General features: G+C 38.6%; 1 protein-coding gene across 1 annotated transcript in view; it reads left to right on the forward strand.

Moving 5' to 3' along the window:
• Positions 1-2,136: 2,136 nt before the first annotated feature.
• Positions 2,137-21,242, forward strand: part of VAMP4 (vesicle associated membrane protein 4) — a 29,039-nt gene continuing 9,933 nt past the window's right edge. The window contains exons 1-5 of the mRNA XM_006907805.3: positions 2,137-2,256; positions 9,604-9,650; positions 12,510-12,560; positions 19,631-19,731; positions 20,702-20,781. Coding sequence (XP_006907867.1) covers positions 2,191-2,256; positions 9,604-9,650; positions 12,510-12,560; positions 19,631-19,731; positions 20,702-20,781 — 345 coding nt within the window. The 5' untranslated portion in view covers positions 2,137-2,190. The remainder of the gene's footprint in view (positions 2,257-9,603; positions 9,651-12,509; positions 12,561-19,630; positions 19,732-20,701; positions 20,782-21,242) is intronic.

Consider the following 21,242-nt stretch of genomic DNA (forward strand, 5'->3'; position numbering starts at 1 on the left):
CGCCTCTCCCGAGGCGCCCGCCGCGCCTGCTGACGGGGCACGGGGACGAGGAGCCCGCTGCCCACAGTCAAGCGTTTGCGGAGCGAAACACGTAGGGTGTTTTGTTAGCTTTTTGCGTAAAGTGAAAAGCCAGCATTTATTAAACAACAGATTAGAAGTGTATGTGTAAAGCCACTGAACAGAGAACGCGCTGCCTCTTCAAAAAATACATACATTAAAGTGTGAACGTATGCGGATGGCATAGGAAGCATACGGTGATGACATTTTTTAAGTGAACCGTGTTGAAATGCATCATGAAGATTTATTTACATATATACCTAGACACAAACACCTGAATGCATATGTACTTTTTCGCGGGAGAAATCTTAGGTAGACTCTGTATAAGCCTAATTTCTGAGTGGGGTTTATTTCTGAGTTGTTTGGTACAAATATCAGTCGCCCTGTGGTTCGTGATTAATCTGCGTAGTTAATCTTCCTACTGTTTGCCCATGGCTTTTCTGTTTGTCGGACGCTGGTTTCTTGCCTTTAGGAAGCTGATCCTTGGATTATGGGACCAGAATATGGGTTTGCTCATCATTAATCTTGTAGCTTAACTTTATATTTCATAAAGATGTTGTGTAAGTTTGCCTATTATTTGCTTTGGGGTGTTGAGGCAGCCCCTTCGTAGGGTTTAACATGTAAACAGAAATACAAATATAATTAAAAGCTCAAGTTCTTCAATTGTGTCTATTGTCATTTGTTTTTCCATGCATTCTGTAACATTTGTGCGTGAATGAATTACTCTGAAAGTATGAAGAATAAAATGGGCCAGATGTACATGACAAATTGTGAAATGCAGAAAGCTAGAGCTGCTACTCAGGTGGCAAGAATTTGGTTTTTGTTACACGTGGTTATATTTCTAGTCGGGAAGCATTTCTTATCAAAGGAAAGTGCCTATCAGTTTGTTTTGACAAGAAGCCAACTTAAAAATATAACTTTTATTTGGTTTATGAAACTGGACTCTGGGCTTGTTTACTTATTTATTTAGTGTATAACAACCAACAGACTGACTAATTTAAAGATTGTCTTCAGTTTCTTGTGCAAGGGGAAAGAGGACTGCTGGATTATTATAGGAAAGTGGTCTTTCTAGAACAGAATGATATAACCCGAAAGGCAACTAATTGAAATAAATATTACAACTGATCATGCGCAGCCATTGATTAACTTTAAGGCCTGTGTTTCTGCTCTTTCTATGAGCAGAGTGACTAACGCTGTAAGTTGCTTATCTTTATTCAGCCTTATCTTTCTCTTAAGTTTTCTAGTGCCGACTTCAGAGGATTAAAAGAAAATGCATGTAAGTCACTGAGCACAGTGCCTAGCGCGTAGCAAAACATCGGGCACATGTTAGCCATTCTCATTATTCATCCATCTTCTAGACCAAGCTACTGAAAACTCATATTTGCATAAGTCAGCTTTTTCTCAAGAAAATTGAGTCTGTTGCATACTCAAGCATTTTCCTGGAAAAGCACAATGCATATTAGCACATAAAAGGCTTTGAGACTTTCTGTAGCAAAAAATAAAAAAACTGGTTTTGTTGAACAGTACTTAACATCCCTTTTCTTGGAATACCCAGTGCTATGCTTTAGAACAAACTGTTACAGTGTACAGAATGTTTTTGCAGTTGTATCCGATTAGACCATCCTAACTAGAAAGTGATGCAAAAGCCTAGAAAGCTCTATTTTTCAGATGAGGAAACTGAATCACTGTCCAAGCAGCTAAATCTGAGACCTGGAAGTGTTCCATTGTCTTCTCACTTCAAGTTAAAATCCTAAAGCATTTAATGTCTCATTTTCAGGAAGGTCCCTCCTACTTTTCCCTCCTCCTGTACAGTCTTCTCTTGTTTTATAAATTCTTTGTCACTGATTTCCTCCACATGTTCTTCTAAGAAAGTTACATCCATTTTTCTCGTGGTTTTAACTATTTTTATGCCCTGAGACCTAGCACAGAGGCCAGGGACCCTGCAGTGGAGCAAGTGAGGAGGGAGTAGTCAGAGTCAGAGACGTGAAGGAGGCCCCAGCACACAGGGCTTCGTGCTCTGCCTACGGCCTTACCTTCCGTCTGAAGTTCCGACCTGATGGAATCTGTTTTCCCTTTAAGGTGGTGAATACTTATTCTGCTGGGAAGTAGAAGAATACTTCTAGAGTAAAAAATATGCCTCCCAAGTTCAAGCGCCACCTAAATGACGACGATGTCACTGGTTCTGTGAAAAGTGAAAGGGTAAGTTCCAAATCTTAAGCTTTAAAAAAAAATGTTTCAAAATATATTTTCATTTTCTTTGTCAATAATTTAGATTTTTTAGAAAAATCTAAAGTTTATGCTTATATTCTAATCCTATTTTCCTTCATAGTAAACATTGAAAAGTATGTGTTACTTAAATTGGTGACTCAACTGAATTCTGCTTCCATTATTGATCATAGCTTCTGTCTAGTCTTTCAAAGGGAATATATAAATATGCAATATTTTATTCAGAACTCCAGAGCCAAATAGACTTGGAATTTAGAATTTTTCAGATTTTAGAAAAGTAGTTCAGTGTATATTAAAAAGTTCAGCTTTTGGGGGTCTGGAGTAGCATCTCCAAACACTAATATTTCTCAGTGAAATGTCTGATTATTTTAACTATATAAATAAAGTATGTAAGTAAATTAGCTAACATCAGTTCAGGTTATGTTTTCCTCCAAATGAGTTTTGGCTCAGACCAACAAAATCTCTTGGTTTTTCAGAACTTTTTTGATTTCGAACTGCAGATAAAGGATTCTGGTCCTGTAAGTGTCTCAGAATCCAGAGTAGTATTTATATAATATTCAATTTCTAATTTATTCTAGAACATTCTGTGTAGATATGTACAAATTGAGAAATTATGCCCCATTTTGGAAGACAACATTTGATATGAACATTGTAGATAGGTTACTTTTACAATAAGCATTAAATATTTTTTGAGAGAAGGTATTAGTGTTATTCTTTTTTTTAATTTATTAACATCGGTTAATAACATTTTATTAACATTGGTTAATAACATTTTATAAATTTCAGATGTACAGTTTTATAATTTGACATCTATATACTCTAGAGTTCCAGTTTTATACCATTTTTTATACCATTATCTGTGGTCAGAAAATATGCCTGGTTCATAAATTTACTGAGACTTGTTTCATGTCCCAACATTTGGTCTAGCCTTAAGAATGTTCCACATGCACATGAGAAGAAGGTGTATTCTCTGTCCTGTTTTGGGATGGAAAGTTCTATAAATGTCAATTAAGTCTATCTGATCCAATGTGTCCTTTAAGGCCAGTATTTCCTTGTTGACTTTCTGTCCAGATGATCTAATCATTACTGTAAGCGGGACATTAAAAGTCCTCTACTATTATTGTACTTTTGTCAAATTCCTCCTTTTGATCTGTTAATAATTGTTTTATGTATTTTGGTGTTCTCAGGTTGGGTGCATATATATTAATAAGTATTAAATCTTCTTGATGAATTGTTCCCTTTATCATTACAAAATGTCCATCTTTGTCTCTTGCCACCTTTTTTGTCTTGAAATCTGTTTTGTCCGACATAAGTATGGCTACATCCCCTTTTCTCTGGTTGCCATTTGCTTGGAGTATCATCGCCTTCTACCCCTCACTCTGAGCCTCTGTTTCCCTTTGGAGCTGTGATGGGTCTTCTCAAGGCAAGATATCGTTGGATCTTATTTTTTAATTCCTCCTGCTCCTCTGTGCCTTTCGAGTGGTGAGCTCAGTCCACTTACATTTAGTGCGATTATAGCTGTATGAGGACTTACCACAGCCATTTCATCTTTTGTTTTCCGGTTGCTCTGTGTCCCCCATTATTTCTTCTCCTTTGTGTCTCTGTCTACTCTTTTAATTTGGTTTTCTGTGTTTTTTTCCTACTGTTTCCATTTTTATGTTTGGTATCTCAGTTCTGGATTTTTGTCTTGTGGTTACCATTAGGTTTGTATAAAATGTCTCATAGTCCTTTTTCTTCTGATTACATCTTATCTTCATTCACCTGTACAAGTCCAGTCCTTTCCCTCCTCCCCTTTTATGTTTTTGTTGTCACAAATTATCCCTTTTTATGTTGTGCGTTGGTTACCAAATTACAGTAATTATAGTATGAATAAGTTACTTTTTCATACTTTCCCCTCTTTAACCTTTATGTTGTAATTAAGAGTTTAATACCCTATTCTGAAACAGAGTTGCAGTTTCATGCTTCTGTCATCTTACTCAAAGTTTTGTATACTGTTTTCTTTTTGTCTCTGGTAAAAGAGCTCCTTTCCACATTTCTTGTAGTGCAGGATGGGTAAATTCCCACAGCTTTTGTTTTTGTTTATTTGTGTGTGTGTGTGGAGTTTTTTATGTAGGTTTTTTTGGGAAAGCATTTGTTTCTCCTTATACCTAAAGGATGTTTGTTGGATATACTATTCTTGGCTGGCGGTTTCTTTCTTTCAATATTTTGAATATATCAGCCCACTGTCTCCTGACTTATAGGGTTCTCCTGAAAAATCTGATGATAATCTGATGGAGTTTCCTTTGTAGGTGACAGTCTTTCCCTGGTTGCCTTGGGAATTTTTATCATTAACTTTTGACAGTTGTAATATACTATGTCTTAGAGAAAGTCTTATTGTGTTGAAATAATAAGGTGTTCTGTTAGCTTCTTGTATTTGAATGGCCACCTCCTTCCATACGCTTGAGAAGTTCTCATTATTTCTTTGAGTAGGCTCTCTCTTCCCGTCTCCCTCTCTTCTCCTTCTGGTATACCCATTTTCCTTACATTGCTGTTTCTAATGGAGTCACATAATTCTCATAAATTTCTTTCAATTTTTTTTAACTTAGTTCTCTCTCCTTCCACCTGAATTATTTCTAGGTTTCTATCTTTGAGCTCACTAATTTTTTTTCTCCCATCTAGTCTGCTCTATTTCCAATGCTCTTTAACGCATTCTTCATCTCATTTATTGAGTTCTTCGGCTCCAGAATTTGTTTGGTTTTTATTACAGTTTCAGTCTCTTTGTTAAAGTACTCCTTTTATTCGCTTTTCTTCCTTAGCTCATTAAACTGTCTTTCTGAGTTTTCTTGTATCTCCAGTTTCTTCATGAATGATAATCTTGAATCCTCTGTTATTCAAATCACAATCTTCCGTGGCTTTGAATACGGTTTCTGGAGACTTCACTTTCTTTCTGTGCTACCATGTTACCTTGGTTATTCATGGTACTTGTTGGGTTGTTTTCCTGCCTGCGCATTTGAGGTAGTGAACTCTTTTCTCCTTCAGATACTGTTTTCATTTGGATACTGTTTTGCTCTTAACAGGTCAGCCGTTGATAAGTAGAAGTCTTTCTTTTGTTTTCCAGTAGATGGTGCTATAGCACAAGTTTCTGTTTTCTCTTACCTGTGCCTCCAGGATTGTGGTAGGGTTGTTGTCACTTTAGTCATAGAAAATACCACGTACCCACCGGCGTGATCCCTTTTGTGTCCAAGTTTCCTTGGTCCCAGGGCACTATGGTGGGCATGTGGCGGGCGGCAGGGAACTGGTTTTGCAGGCTGCCAGTGCTGTGTTCTCGTTACGAACAGCGCCAGCCCCGCTGTGCTATTCGAGGCATCTCGCCTGCCTCTGCCAGGTCCCACCACAGTGCGTGGGGAAGGGAAGTGGGTTCACAAGTCCGTGACGCTGCCTCCTTGTTAGAAATGGCCACTGGGACTGCTGTGCTGTGTAAAGCAGCTCAGCCATTGCCACCAGGCTCTGCTGCATTGGGGCCTGGGTGGGGGCGGGAAGGAAGGAACTGACTTCTCAGGCTGCATCTGCCTCTTACCTCCCATGCTGTGGTGTGAGGCCTGCAGCCCGATTCCTCCATCACCACCTGGGGGTTAGTTGGGGTGGCAGCAGTGCCAGACTGCGTCTGCAGTCACCATCCCTGTCCTTACTCCCATCCTGCCTCCCTTAGTACGCCCACCATCAGATGTACCAATGTGTGGATTTCTCAGGCATGTTTGTGTGTTGCGCAGAGGATCCTTCGTTGAATTACAGTTGTCTGACTTGTAAGTCTAAGGAAAGATACAAAGGGGTCTTCTCATTCCACCATGGTGCTTATGTCGCCCCAGTGTTATTTTTTATCACAACCTGAAGCTCTCTCACCTGTCTTCTTGCTAGTCCTTAATTTACTGATTCATTCAACAGATATTGATTGACCACCTACTATGTGCTGAGCATTGCGCTGAAAACGAAAGGGCGTGGTCTCTGCCCCTCTGGAGCGTCTAGTCTGCTCGACTTCATTTAACATACTTCTTCTTTGCACAGCCTCAGAACCTTGTATCATCCGCTCTGTCCAACTGCTAACCTCTTAAGATTTGCAAGTACCTTTTAATACAATACAGGAAACATTTGTCTTCTCCTTTTTCTAATTCTACAGGTTTTTTTCTTGAAGGGAGGTAGAATCCACCAATAGACAGATTGCTAGTAAGCTTTTATAAATTAAGCTTTACATAAACTATACAGCCTCAATCAGTTCTTCTACTGAGACTAACTATGGAGCTTTGTGTTTACTCTGTTGATTGACTACTACCATATTTTATTGTAAAAATAGGATATTGGACATTAACATTGAGCAAAATTGACTGTTTCACTAGAGACCTTTTGAATGTCTGTCAGAGCGTGAAATTTGATAACTGAATGGATGACTGTAGTGGGACCTAACCGAGGTGGGGGAGATGCCTAATCATCTATAAATCACTTTAAAACTTTTAAAGTTTTGTTCCTCTTTCCTATTAAACTTTTTTTCTGGTAACAGCTTTATTGAGATGTAATTCACTCATTTAAAGTGTACAATTCAGTGGGTTTAGCATATTCACAGCCTTGTGCAGCCATCGCCACCATCCATTTCAGGACATTTTCATCATTCCGGAACGACACCCTGTACCTTTTAGCAGTCACCCTCCATGCTCCTCATCCCTTCAGGCCTAGGCGACCACAAATCTATAGATTTGTTAATCGAGACATTTTCTATAAATGGAATCATGTCCCACGTTGTCTTTCGGTTTAGCATATTCACAGCCTCGTGCAGCCATCGCCGCTATCCATTTCAGGACATTTTCATCATTCCGGAACGACACCCTGTACCTTTTAGCAGTCACCCTCCATGCTCCTCATCCCTTCAGGCCTAGGCGACCACAAATCTATAGATTTGTTAATCGAGACATTTTCTACAAATGGAATCATGTACCACGTTGTCTTTCGTAGCTGGCTTCTTCGGCTCAGCCTGTTTTCAGAGTTCCTCCACGTCATAGTATAGCTCAGTACTTCATTTCTTTTTATTCCCGAATAACCACATCTTATTTACCCTTCAGCCGTCGATAGACATCTGGGGTTGTTGCCACTCCTGGCCGCTGTGAATACCACTGCTGTGAGCGTTCGTGTACAGGTTTTTATGCGAACGTGTTTTCCTTTCTCTCTGGCAAGTACCTAGGAGCAGACTTGCTGAATCTCACTACTAGAATCACTCTGTGCCACCTTGTGAAGAAATGCCAGGCCGTTTTCCCAAGAAAAAAAATTCCTGCCGGCAGCACGTGGCTGCTCAGCTCCCCCACGTTCGTCCCCACCACCAGCTGCTTCTCACCAACACTCGCCAACATCTGCCTAGTGGGTGTGAAGTGGTGAATCGCGTCCCCTTATCCTTTTCGATATTACGTTTCAAGGACTTGGTTCGTTCGGTGAATGCGTGTAAAAACACTGGTTTTCATGTGTGTTTTTCATTGTACAGATATAATAAAAACATTTCATCTTCGGTATCATCAACCTCTAAAGCAAATACTACCATAAACGTACTGATTATCTGTTACGTATTAGCTAGAATAGTGTTCAAGAAATATTTGTTGAAGGAACCGATGAAAGCATCTCCCTGAATGTTATTGACTTTGGACATCTTTTCATGTGGTCATTGGCCAGCTCTTCTTCTGTTGGGAATTGTCCTTCCTGTCTGCTGATGCTTTTCCACAGTGCGTCATTTTCTCACTGGTTTCTCAGAGCTCTTTATGTAAAATATATATCAGACTTTCGGTGTGAAAGTAAGTTGCAGTTCTATTTCCCAATCTATTACTTGCCATTTAACCTCGTTTATGAATGTCTTGTGTTCTTCGTGTTTTGAATGTTTATGCAATCAAATCCGTTAATCTTTAACTTTAAGACTTTTGGGGTTTTATGTTGCTTAGGAATAATTTACACACCTTAAGAGTGGGTAAGTTAAATACTTATTTCATATATTTTTAATCTTTGTGAATTCATAAATACATTTGTCACATTTTTCTTTAAGTACTACTGTGAACATATTCTACAAATTTTGTTCTGTAACGTTCCTAGAGTCATTCATTTCTAAATAGTTTAAGCTTCGTTTACATTTTAATATGTAAATTAGAAGTGTTTTAAAATGTCCTTTTGTTTTTTAATTTCCATTGCATTTTGTAGGAGAATGCGACCTGTGTAGTTTTGGGAATTTATTAAAATTCCCTTGTGGCTTATCCATTTCTTGGATTATTGAAAATAAAATTTGCTCTGTACAAAGTTCTATATTATGTATTTTTTGTCATCTTAGTCTGTCTCTGAAGGATATGCTAAATCTTCCCTATAATTTTGAACATATCAGTTTCTTGTATTTTGAGTAGTGTTTGCTTAATATATTTTGAAGCTATATTGTTAATGTAAAAACATTCATTGCTGTTAAATCTTCTTGGTCGATTGTGCATTTTATCAGTGTAAAATCTTATTGGATTATTTAATGCCTTTATATTAATGTTGCTAACTCTAACCTTTTTTTAGAATTTGCTGATGTGTCTTTCCTTTTTTTTTCCATCTTTTCGACATTTGTTTTAGATGAATTTCTTGTAAACAGATATCGGCTGGAATTTTTTGAGTCTAATTACGTATAGTTTTTGTTTTTAATAGAACTCAAACTGTTCACATTTATTATGATAACTAAGACACTAGGCTTATTCTGCAGTAGCCAGTCTCTGCCGGCAGTAAATGCTCTTATTCTGATGTTTGGTTGGTTCTTTGTTATCATTTGGATCTGAACTTAAATTTCACCTCTTGAGAGTGATTTTCCATGACAGCCTAATCTCATTAGTCACCCTGTCACTTTCTATCTCATTACCAATTTAATTCTCTGCATAGCATTCATCACCATCAGATATTTTTCTGTGAGAGCTCAGACCTTGTCTGTATTGTTCAAAGCACAGTGCCTCGCACATAGAAGCTGCTCAAGCCTGTTCGTTTAATGAATATCGAAGAAAGAGAGACTGGAAGGCAGGAAGAAGGGGGGGACTTGGTCCTTCCTGACTGCCCGCAGCTCCCACACCAGCTTCAGTGACCTTTCTGCCTCGTGGTCGGTCATATGATTCTGGTTTTATAGCATTTTCTTTTATCAGTGGAAAGTCTGCAAATGAGGCTCTGTATCTTTGAGCTCCCTGTGACACACACGTCATCCCTCCCCCAGCACAGAGCTCGCCCGACTCCTCCTCCCCGACGGTTCGTGAGCCCTCTGGATCCGAAAACTCGCCTTTCCTTTTTTTTCTTTTTATTTGACAGAGAAATCTTTTGGAAGATGATTCAGATGAAGAAGAGGACTTTTTTCTGTAAGTATTTTTTTAACAGCTTTATTGGGATTAATCGACATATAATAAAATGCATGTAAAGTGTACAGTGTGAGTTTTGACGTGTATACTGTTCACCTGTGCAGTCATCACCAAAATCAAATAATGAACACAGCCACGGCCTCAGAGGTTTCCTTATGCCCCTTGGTCATTCTCCCAGTCCCCGGGCAACCACTGATCTGCTTTCTATGCCTATCGTTTGTATTTTCTAGAATTATTTTATAAATGAAACTATACATTATGCCTTTTTCATTGGCTTCATTCACTCTGCATAAGTATTTTGAGATTCATCCATGCTGCTGCATGCATCAATAGTTTGTTCCTTTTTATTTCTGAGTAGTATTCAGTTGTATGAATGCACCACAGTTCATTCATCGATTCACTTATTGATGGGTATTTGGGGGTAGTTCTAGTTTTCAGCTATAAACATTTCCTTACAGATTTTTGTGTGGACATACGTTTTAATTTCTCATGGGTCAATATTTGGGAGTGGAATGGCTGGTATATGTTTACAACTATTTTCCAGAGTGGTGTCCCATTTCGCATCCCCACCAGCACTGTATGAGAGTTCTAGTTGCTCCAAATTCTCATCAGCACTATGTGGTTAGTCTTTAATTGTAGCCATTCTTGTGGGTGTGTAGTGGTATCTCATTATTGTTTTAATTTGTATCTCCCTAATGACAGATTTTAGTGAACATCTTTTTTTGTGCATATTTTTCATCTTCATGTCTTCTTTGATGAATTATATATTAAAGCCTTTTGCTCAGTTATAAGTTTGTCTATTAGGTTATAAGAGTTCTTTATATATTCAAGATAACAAGTGGTCAGATATATGTTTTACAGATATTTTCTCCTGGTTAATAACAGTCTTTCCATAACAGTACTTATTGATGATCAAAGTTTTGATTTTGATGAAATTAATTTATTAAATTTTTTCTTTTATCATGTTTGCTTATTTAAGAAATCTTTGCCAAACCCAAGGTCACTAAAATTTTTTCCGATGTTTTCTTGTAGGAGTCTTATAGTTTTGGCTTTTACATTTCCATCTGTAATCCATTTTAAGTTAATTTTTATATATGGCTGAGGTAGAAGTGAAGGGTAACTGGGGGGGGTTCCAATTGTTCCCCCACCGTTCAATGAAAAGATTATCCTTTCCCCCTTTGAACTGCCTTGATACTTTGTCAAAATTAAATGACCTGATCAATCCTTTGCAGTTAGAATTAGCGCTCTCATACAGGCCTCCGTTTGTATTTGAAAAGTCAAGAAAGATGACATATTGTTACAGGGGTTTTCTCTAGAGACTGATGTGCGAGGGTTGCCTGAGAGAAAACTTTTACCTCCCTCTTTGTTGTAATGTTGTGCAGTTTTTTGTAGAGGCCTTTTTTCCTCAAATAAAAACATTTTATAAGAAGTAATTGACAACCATGAAGCAATGGACAAAAACGGCCTACAGGCAAGAAACAGGTCCAATAATAGGAAATAGTAGCCTTTTTTGCAGGAAGATCAGGTGAAGTGGGAAGATAACTTCCTGCAGGTGACAAGATTTCTATAGTCACAAAGTGCCGACAACTGTGAGAATCCTTAGTCTACAGCAATAACCGCATGTCAAAAGGTGACTCAACATTGAAAAGACAGCCAAATGCTTTGGTTAAGTAAACACCTGCCTGAATGCAAATTCAATACCCTCGTAGGAAACACTAGCTCCTCAGGACAGCGGTTTACCACTGGAGGTCCACTCCCCGACCCGCTCCGCATCTTCCAGGGGACCTGACAGCAAACTGACATGCTTGTTCAGAACGCAGCTTCCACTCGCTGCGGTTCTGTCTGCATGTTCAAAGGGAGACAAGTCAAATAAAGTTCTTGAAATAATTTTTAAAAAATTAATCAACACCCATGTTCACAGCATGGCCAAAAGTTAGGAGCAACCCAGGTGTTCATCACTAATGAGTGGCTAAACAAAATGGGATGTTTCTCAGTCTTAAAAAGGAAGGAAATTCTGACTCTTGCTTACAACATGAATGAACCTTGAGGATATTATGCTGAGTGAAAGAAGCTGGTCACAAAAGGAGAAATATTACATGATTGCACTTTCACAGGGTGTAAGTAGTCAGTCAGAGACACAGTTAGGATGGAGGCCGCCAGGGCTAAGAGGAGAGAGGGGTGGAGAGTTCGTGTTTCATTGGTACAGAACCTATTTTCTTTTGAGTTTTGTGGTTTATACCTTATTCTCTAATCAAAAGAAAGGTAATTACTTAAAATGTCCACCATTTTTTATTTCCAGAATATTATAATTGGTTAAAGTGACACCACAATGAACTGTAATAGAGAAGTAATAATTTGAGACATGCTGATATTTCGTAGACTCTTGAATTTCCCTTTAGCCATATTGGTAAGTTTGAGATGAATAATTAAAAAATATACTTTAAATATTTTAGTGTTTTGAACAGATTTTTCTCTTTATTCATCCTTGGTAATCAGCATTTCATTATAGCCCTAATTAAGATGAATTGTACTTTTAGTGTTCTATAATTAGTCATAAAGCTGTTTTTATTCACTGGCACTTTAGTTATTATGGTATTTCAAAGTTTAATCATTAGGACATCCTGCATGTAACTAGGGATTATATAAACCCTCATTTCTCTGAAAGTTATAAAATTCACTAGTAGGGTGATTGCGGCCAGCACCAAGTACCAGTGCAGTACAGACAGGGTTCCAGCAGCACCAGTAACATGTGGTTCCTTATGCTAACTGATCCGTGTTCAGAATTCAGCCTGATTGAATGTTTTCTGTTTTTGTTTCTATAATCCTCTCCTTAATATGCACTTGGTATTTTGTTTTCAGAAGGGGACCATCTGGACCAAGGTTTGGACCTAGAAATGATAAAATTAAACAGTAAGTTTCTGAGATACTAATTTGTTGAAATGATTATCATATTTCTGTGTGAACCAGGGATGAGCACACTACAGCCTATGAGCCATATCTGGCCGCCACCTATTTTTGTGTATAAAGCTGTGTTGGAACACAGCCATGCCTGTTTTCTTACTGTCTGTGGCTGCTTTCCCACTGCACTGGCAGATTTGAGGAGTCGTGACAGAGATCTGATGGCCCACAAAATCTAAAATATCTCTTACCTGCTTGGCCCCTTAGAGACAAAATTTGCCAAGCCCTAATGTAGGCAAAATATAACTGCCGAGTTTTAAAAACCCAATAATTCTTTTATTTTCACAAAGCTACCTCTGAATTATAGCTAAGGAAATGGAATTTCTGGTTATTGACTTTTCTTGACTTTATTGCCTTCTGGCAAATCCATTTGTTTAGCACAATCTCAAAGTCTATTTTTGTTTGAAATCTATCGCTTGATTCCCATTTTCAGAATGATAATAAAAGCAGTATAATATTTAGTTTCTTGAAGTACAGCTGTCTTTTTGTATACTTCTAGAATTTTTTCATGTCTATTACCCTAATCTATATATTGATCTAAGTTTTATGGCTAATTAATTTTCAGTCTAAAGCTTTTTCTGCACAAGTTGCTGATGGTAGATGATGGATAATGCTGCAGTGGATTGACCTAACTTTAGAGGGCTGTGAGTCCTGACAAGAAGGGGGAAGGAGTGGGTAGAGCAGGGCAGTATCCCTGGACACTGGCCTCACCATGGAAGAGGAACTGAGTGGCTCTGGATCAGGTGCTCAGGAGCAGTAATTGTTGTGGTCATTGTTGCCCTAATTCTGGATTAGGTGACACATGGCAGGAAGGATACTGTAATGGGGCAGCAAGTTTGGGTGAGATACTGTGACTTAGTCAGGTAGCTGTTGGTATGAAGAAATGTGTCCACATTTAGGCTGATCATAGCTCATGGATTCTGAAATTGAGTCAAGTACTAGACGGGACATTTTCTTTTTCTGTTGCTGTGTAACAAATTGCCCCGCACTTAGCAGCCTAAAACAACACACACTTATCATCCCACGCTTTCCACGGCTCAGAAGTTTAGTCACTATAGGTAGGCCGTCTGCACGGAGTCCCAAAAGCCTGAAGTCACGGTGTTGCCAGGGCTGTGACAACCAGACGCAGGTGTCAAAAGACTTCATTTCCTTGCAGCCGTAGAACTGATGGTGCTTCTTCCAAGCCAGCAGGAGAGAGTCTCTGCTGCCTCCAGCCTCTGGTTTGGCCAATGAAGATGTAGTGAGCCACTTAGATCCAGACAGTGAAAGGGAGAGGAGCCACCTCCCTCGGTTCCTATCCACACCCAAAGGGATGATACCGAAAAGAGGCTGTGTGTCTGCAGCACGAGCCATGGGTACTGTCAGCAAGGAGCCACTTCTGCGCTCTGCAGACACGTGGTTTGATAGTCCACAGGCACACCTGCGGAAAGCCTCACACGTCACCAGAACCTGGGAGGTGACAAGAGACTGCCATGACAGTCTCCTAGGGGAGATAAGTGAGTGAGAGATGGCCTCACAAGCCAGTCATCTTCTTGTGTTCCGGGAGGGTCACAGAGCAGTCAGGATCAGCAGGGTGCCGTGGCCACGCTGTTCCCTGACGCTGAGCCAAATGGACTCCGTGTCTGCCCATGTGGTCTTGCTCTCTCAGACCTAAGCTGCTACCAGGGAAGAGGGCTCCCCTGCTGACACACCTGCTGGTGTGCTTGCTTCCTGCCTGGTACCCTTCAGCAGAGCCAGCCCAGGGCTGAGTGTGGCCGAGGCAGTCCATAGGCTGTGTTTTTCCTACTGGTCTGCCCGACCACGGCCATGTGCACAGAGTAGCCATTGCAGACTGTATGTCTGCGTTAACTGCCAAGCACACACACATAAATGTATATGCACACAGTAAGTTACCACAGTAACTGGCGATCATAGAATTTTAGGACAGTAAGTAATTGCTGAGTAAGTATGATGGTTCTTACTCTGGAGCTGAAGGCTTTCCGGACGTAGTTGGAAGGTGGTCAGTCATCAAACCACGTAAGTTGAACCTCATTCGCACCTCGTGAATGCTTATGTGAGCAGGGCATGATTCTAGTGTGTGTGCCCAAAATGGCCCAAGAGGTAGAGACCACCTGCCACATAGCTGGCCCTTGGGCAAATCCCTGATATTAGTTTAGTAACCAAAATCACTTCATAAGGTGTGTCACTGTCTAATCACTGTGTTGTCCACCTGAAACTAATATGTGGTATGTCAACCGCAATTGAAAAATTTTTTTAATTATAAGGAATATATATGTGTGGAGATAATCTTCTATAAAAGTTGTTTTCTGGGCATGGAAACACCTGGAAATGTAGAAACACAATCATGAGATTTTTCCATGATTGACTAAGGGTTATACAGTAGCTGGATTAAGGGTGTCACCCCAGTGGATAGTGATACATTAAGGAGAAAGTGACAGTTGTTTATTAGTCATATGGTAGAAAAATTAGAATATTGGGTAGTTTCCATTAGCAATAGAGATTTATTATATATGTGTCATGTTGTTGAGGTAATATCCTCAGGTTTATGATAATTCAGTAAGAATAAGTCTGGAATTTTGTGGGTTCTGTTCCAATCAATCTGCCTATATCCATGGAGTCTTATTTGTAAATTCTGGGACCTTAACTATTTCTTCAGTTATTTTTTTTTTTTTTTGAGAACTAAATTTCCTGATTTACATTTATTAATTTTTTTTTCACATGTTGAATCTACTCAAATTATTTGAGCAGAAGAGTACAATCATTTTTAAGGAAAGTTTTTTTTGTTTTTTTTTTTTCAACTAAGCGGATATACAGTATTATTAGTTTCAGGTGTGCAGCATAGTGATTAGACGTTTATATACCTTACGAAGTGAACACAGTAGATCTAGTTATAACAGCAGGACGGACTGTGGTCCCTGTGCCGCACTCTACATCCCCGTGGCTGTCCTCATAACTGGTCATGGGTACTTCCGAATCCCCTCCCCTTTGTCACCCATCCCCTCACCCCTCCTCCCACCTGGCAGCCATTGGTTTGTCCTCTGTATCTGTGAGTGTTTGTTTTGTTTTTGTAATTTAGATTCTACATATAAGTGAAGTCATATAGTATTTGTCTTTCTCTGACATACTTCATTTATCATAACACTTTCTAGGTCTATCAGTGTTGCTGCAAATGGCAAGATTTCATTCTTTTTTATGGCTGAATGATATTTAATTGTGTGTATACTATCATATCTTCTTTATCCATTCGTTTACTGGTGGACACTTGGGTTGCTTCCATATCTTGACTATTGTAAATAATGTCTCAGTGAACACAGAGGTGTATATGTTTCAAGTTAGTGTTTTGGATTTCTTTGGCTAAATAACCAGAAGTGGAATTGCTGGGTCATAATGGTAGTTCTATTAATATTTTGAGGAACCTCCATACTGTTTCCCATAGTGGCTGCACCAGTTTACAATCCCATTAACAGTGCACAAGGGCTCCCTTTTCTCCACGTCCTCGCCAACACTTGTTTGTTGATTTATTTGATGGACATTCTGACAGGTGTGAGGGAGTATCTCATTGTGGTTTTAATTTGCATTTCCCTGATGATTAGTGATGTTGAACATCTTTTCATAATATCTGCTGGCCATCTGTGTGTCCTCTCTGGAGAAATGTCTCTTCAGGTCCTCTGCCATTTTTTAACTGGAGGTTTTTTTGTTTTGTTTTGTTTTTTTTTGGTGTTAAGCTGTATGAGTTGTTTATACATTTTGGATGTTAACCCATTGTCAGATGTATTGTTGGTGAATATCTTCTCCCATTCAGTAAGTTATCTTTTCGTTTTGTTGGTTTTCTTTGCTGTTCAAATCTTTTTAATTTGATGTATTCCCATGTATTTTTTCTTTTGCTTCCCTTGCCCAAGGAAGTATATCCAAAAAAATATTGCTAAGAGTGATGTCAAAGAGTTTACGGCCTGTGTTCTCTTCTAGTTTTATGATTTCAGGTCTTACATTTAAGTCTTTAATCCATTTTGAGTTTATTCTTGTATATGGTGTAAGAAAGTGGCCTTTATTATTTCCTTTTTCTACTCACTTTGAGTTTGTTCTTCTTCTCTCATTTCTTTAGGTATAAAGTTAGATCGTTCGAGCCTTTTTTCTTGAGGTATTGCTATGAATTTTCCCCTCAGACTGCTTTGCCTGTGTCTCATAGATTTTGGGTTATCGTGTTTTCATTTTCATTTGTTTCAAGGTATCTTTTGATTTCTTCCTTGATCTTGTTGTTAACCCATTCATTGTTTAGTAGCATGTTATTCAGCTTCCATGTGTTTGTATGTTTTTCAGTTTTCTTCTGGTAATTGTTGTATAGTTTTATACCATTGTAATTGGAGAAAGTGCTCAATGTGATTTCAGTCTTCTTAAATTTATTTAAGACTTGTTTTGTGGCTTAACATGTGATCTATCCTGGAAAAGGTTCCATGTACACTTGAAAAGAATGTATATTCTGCTGCCTTGGGGGTGAAAATATCGGGGGGCACTGCCATAGCCAAGATATCCCTCCCGATTCTTAATGCCACTCCATGGGCGTGAGACCTGCCCATTCCACCTCTCTGCCCTTCCTTGTTAGCTAGTCTTCAGGTAGTTCTCAGTGATGTAGTTGTAATTTTAACGTGGTCATTGGAGGCAGTGAGCACAGCATTTACCTACTCCGCCATTTTGGCCGGAAGTTGGAAAGTCTTGTTTTTACTTTAAAAGCATGTGTGGTGTAAGTATATTACTATAATAGCTATAATAGCTATAATCCAATTATGTGTGATTTCTGCAGGACATTTTGTCCTTTCCCACCCTATGCTGCCTCCTCTAGACTCTTATTTCTTGCATATGATGAAAAATAACTACCTGAAGATTCAAGATTGGTCCTTATCAAACAATTTCTCTGCTTTCATTATAATTAAAAGGAGACATCTACATTCACTGCCTTATATTTCCTTCTCAGGTGGCTGGGTATGCTTTGCAGTACTTACACCCAAATCGTTCACTTATTATTCAGCAGATATTTATTGAATACACACTGTGCTGCAAGCACCGTGTGCTGGGCTACGAAAGGGAACGACATAGGCAAGGTCTCTGCACTCATCCAGGAAACAAGCATATGAATAAATACTTTCACTTTGTGTTAAGTGCTGCAAATAAAATAGCGTGCTGTGGTAAAGAACAGAGTTTCATAACTCTGTAGAAGGTAATGCGGCACATTCAGTGCACATTCAGACAGGTCCATGAGAGCTGTTTAGTCAAACGCAAAATGAGTAGTTTGGTAGCCAAAATTTTGTTTAGTAGTATTTTCCCAGTGCCTAGGAGAGTACGTAGTAAGCTCTCGTTAATTTACTGAATAAATTGATTAGTGGCTTAAGTATTTGTGCCATTTGTTCTTACAAGATGAACATCTTTACCTCTCTGCTTAGGTGATCAAGAGTTGCAACAAGACATTTTAGGGGTTCAGGGGCTCTTTCCAATCTATTTGGGCAGAAGAGAATTCTGTGTGTCCCACCTCGGTCGCACTTCAGTCTTAAATCCTTGGGGGCTCGTTCTGATCTATTTGGGCAGAAGAGAATTCTGTCCCACCTCGGTCGCACTTCAGTCTTAAATCCTTCAGGAGATTGTTACATGGGAGACGCAGAACCTAGGAGGCTGTGATGAGCCCTGAAGTTTAAGTGTGGGTGATCAGTGTGTGCTTTGACATGAGAGCGAGGTGACTATCATCAAACGTGGCAATTGCTTCTTGAATCTGAGAATACTACTTCTGAACTCACCTACGTCTAAACGGGCCTGCCTTCACTTTGTTTTTAAAGCACTTTTCGAAAATACAGCTACATGATGAGGAAGGAACAGAACTCTTCAAGATTACACGTGTCCATGCCTCATCCCCCCAGCTCACTGGATTAGTTTGGGGGTTAGTGTAGAGTAGACGGCAGAGGGGAGGCATGTATTATAAAAAAAATTTTAAAAGCTCCCTACATGATAATTGATAATTGATACACTTCCCCAACTAGAAACAATTACATATCCTTATTTATTTAAAACGTGTGTATATACTTAATAGTCACGTAGTTGCTAGTAATCCAGTGCATTTTAAACAGTTTCTGTGCTGTAAGAACCATGAGTTCACTTTATTTCTCCTTCATTTCAGTAGCATGACTTATTTCGTGAATTAATTTAAGGTAGTTTTTGTCTAATGATTAGAGCAACAGAGGAAAACCAGATATTTAAAACAGTAAACATTTCTGTGTGTGTGTACTGTAGAGGGAGCTCCTGAGTGAGGGGAGGAAGCCGAAAAGTGATTTTTAAATTTTTGAATTTGTAATAAATGTTCATTGAACAGTCTGAAATTTGGATAGTACAGACCCTCATCCCCTAATAGAAAGAAGGAAATCATGTTTTTATTTCAAGGAGCAAAAACCTTTCTCTCTCTGCATCTTCGTGTGTGCTTCCGAAGCTGTCCTGGCATTGCCCGCTGTCGTAAACACTGTTTGAGAGAAAGCCAGTGACCAGCACAGTCACACCCAGCGAGTGTCAGTGCCCGCACTCACCGCACACTTCCATTTTGGAAACTGAATGTTTTCCATAAGTTTCTAACATACCTGGGCAAAATCCTTTGTTAGTTTTAGTGTGTGAACTGTACAGCAAAAGTAGGTGGCAGCTGTGTCTATGTGATGCCTCAGCACTCTACTGAAGAGACAATGCGGCTGATTATTTTCAAGCTATTTGACTAAATTCTGCAGTTACTAAGCATTCTCACAGTATCTTTAATTTGCAGAAACTGTCTTAAAAATAAACTATCTTTAAGTTAAATATTACTTTTATTTCTATCATGTTTTCTTTAACTGCCTGAGTACTCAAGCCCACCAATGGAAGAACATTGCTACAATACCTTAAACTTAAAACATTTTGTGGTTGAAGAATCCTAAGAACTTGCTCTTTTCTATCATGTCTGTTAAAGTTTCAAAAGTTGTGAAATTCTCAAAAGAATTTTTTAATTTTTTTTAAACTAGTGTTCAGAATCAGGTGGATGAAGTTATTGACGTCATGCAAGAAAATATTACAAAGGTAATTGAAAGAGGGGAGAGACTAGATGAACTACAGGACAAATCAGGTACAGATATTTTATATATTTCTTGACATTAGAGATTGTGTCTTAATAGTTTACTTCTCCCATTTATCAAGCCAAAGGTTAGGAATCTTGGCTGAGGAAAATGGCATTTGGTTCTTAACTTTATGATTCGAATGTTTTCACCTTAGCTCCCTTTACTTCGAATGATCTTATTTTTGTATTATTTCTTTAATTAATCAGTTGAGAATGGATCATTTAAAAATTTAGCGTGGAAGAGTTAGAGTGGAGTTCTTTTTCTTTGTTCCTATTGTGTTGACGTGCTTTGTATCTCAAGAAGTTTAATCATTACTTTTCAATACTTATTTCAGACTTCCCTAATATTTTTATCTTATGCTTTCTCTGCTAACTTGGTAACCTTTCTTTACTGACAGATGTTAGTGTTTATACTTGTAACAGTTCCTGGCACATATTAGACACTCAGATATTGTTTAAATGATGATAGGCTGAATATCTGATTAATCCTTGACAGACTTGTTTAACCAAAAAACTTATTTAGCCACTTTTAAAACTTGTATTGTTTTGCTTCTAAATCAATCACTTTTTGGTGTCTTCTAAGAATCTAACCTTTTCCACATACGAATTTTTTTCTGTAGTTGTGCCAAGTACTTGAGTTTTTAAAGAGTATTTTCTTACCAGAATTTGTAAGTTTATTGGAAAGACTTGTGGCCCTGGGGAGACTTCTTATTGTCTTATTGTCAAAATGAATTAAGCAAACTGACCTGCAGCCATTTTTTGCTTTTTGGTTTTTTTGTTGGTTTGGTTTTGTTTTGTTTTGTTTTACAATACAGAATGCCAGAGGCTATGGGTGGAAGACAGGGAGGATGTTGTTTTCATGCTTAAAAGGGAATAAATTTGCAGAAGTAGAAATTAATATTTTCTTGTCTTTGTGTGACTAGATAAAAGAATCCTGTTCTGTCGTTTAATCCTTCTCTCCATCCTCTATGTGATATAGAAAGCTTATCGGATAATGCAACTGCTTTTAGCAACAGATCCAAACAGCTTCGGAGGCAAATGTGGTGGCGTGGATGCAAAGTGAGTAACTCAGAAGGCGCCAGCTCGGTTGGTCGGCACCTCAGTGCTCTTCAAAGACAAGAAGGAAAAAAGGGCCTCTAGACTGTAAGCTCTGTGAGGACAGAGGCTGCGACTGTCTCGCTTTTTATTACGTCTCCTAAACCCAGCGAGGGTAGGAACCCAGTAAATGTTTGTCGAATGAATGAATAGCTTTTGGGACAGAAATAATTAAAGGAATCCAGCAATGCCTAAAAGGATGTTTTCATGGGTTTCTTCATAGAACGTGATCTACATTTTATTAATCTAGCTACCTCTAAACTTATAAGAAATATTAATTTTTCATATAATTTGTTATTAGTGCCTTTTGGAGCAGCCTACAGCATTACATAGAGCTATTAAAAAGATAGAATGGAAGCTAGAAAAAACATTTTTTTTTCGAATGGGGAAAAAGGCAGTTTATGTCAGAATCCATTATGGCAGAT

Source organism: Pteropus alecto, unplaced genomic scaffold (assembly GCF_000325575.1).
Source record: "Pteropus alecto unplaced genomic scaffold, ASM32557v1 scaffold101, whole genome shotgun sequence".
In the NCBI taxonomy this organism is placed as follows: Eukaryota; Metazoa; Chordata; class Mammalia; order Chiroptera; family Pteropodidae; genus Pteropus; species Pteropus alecto.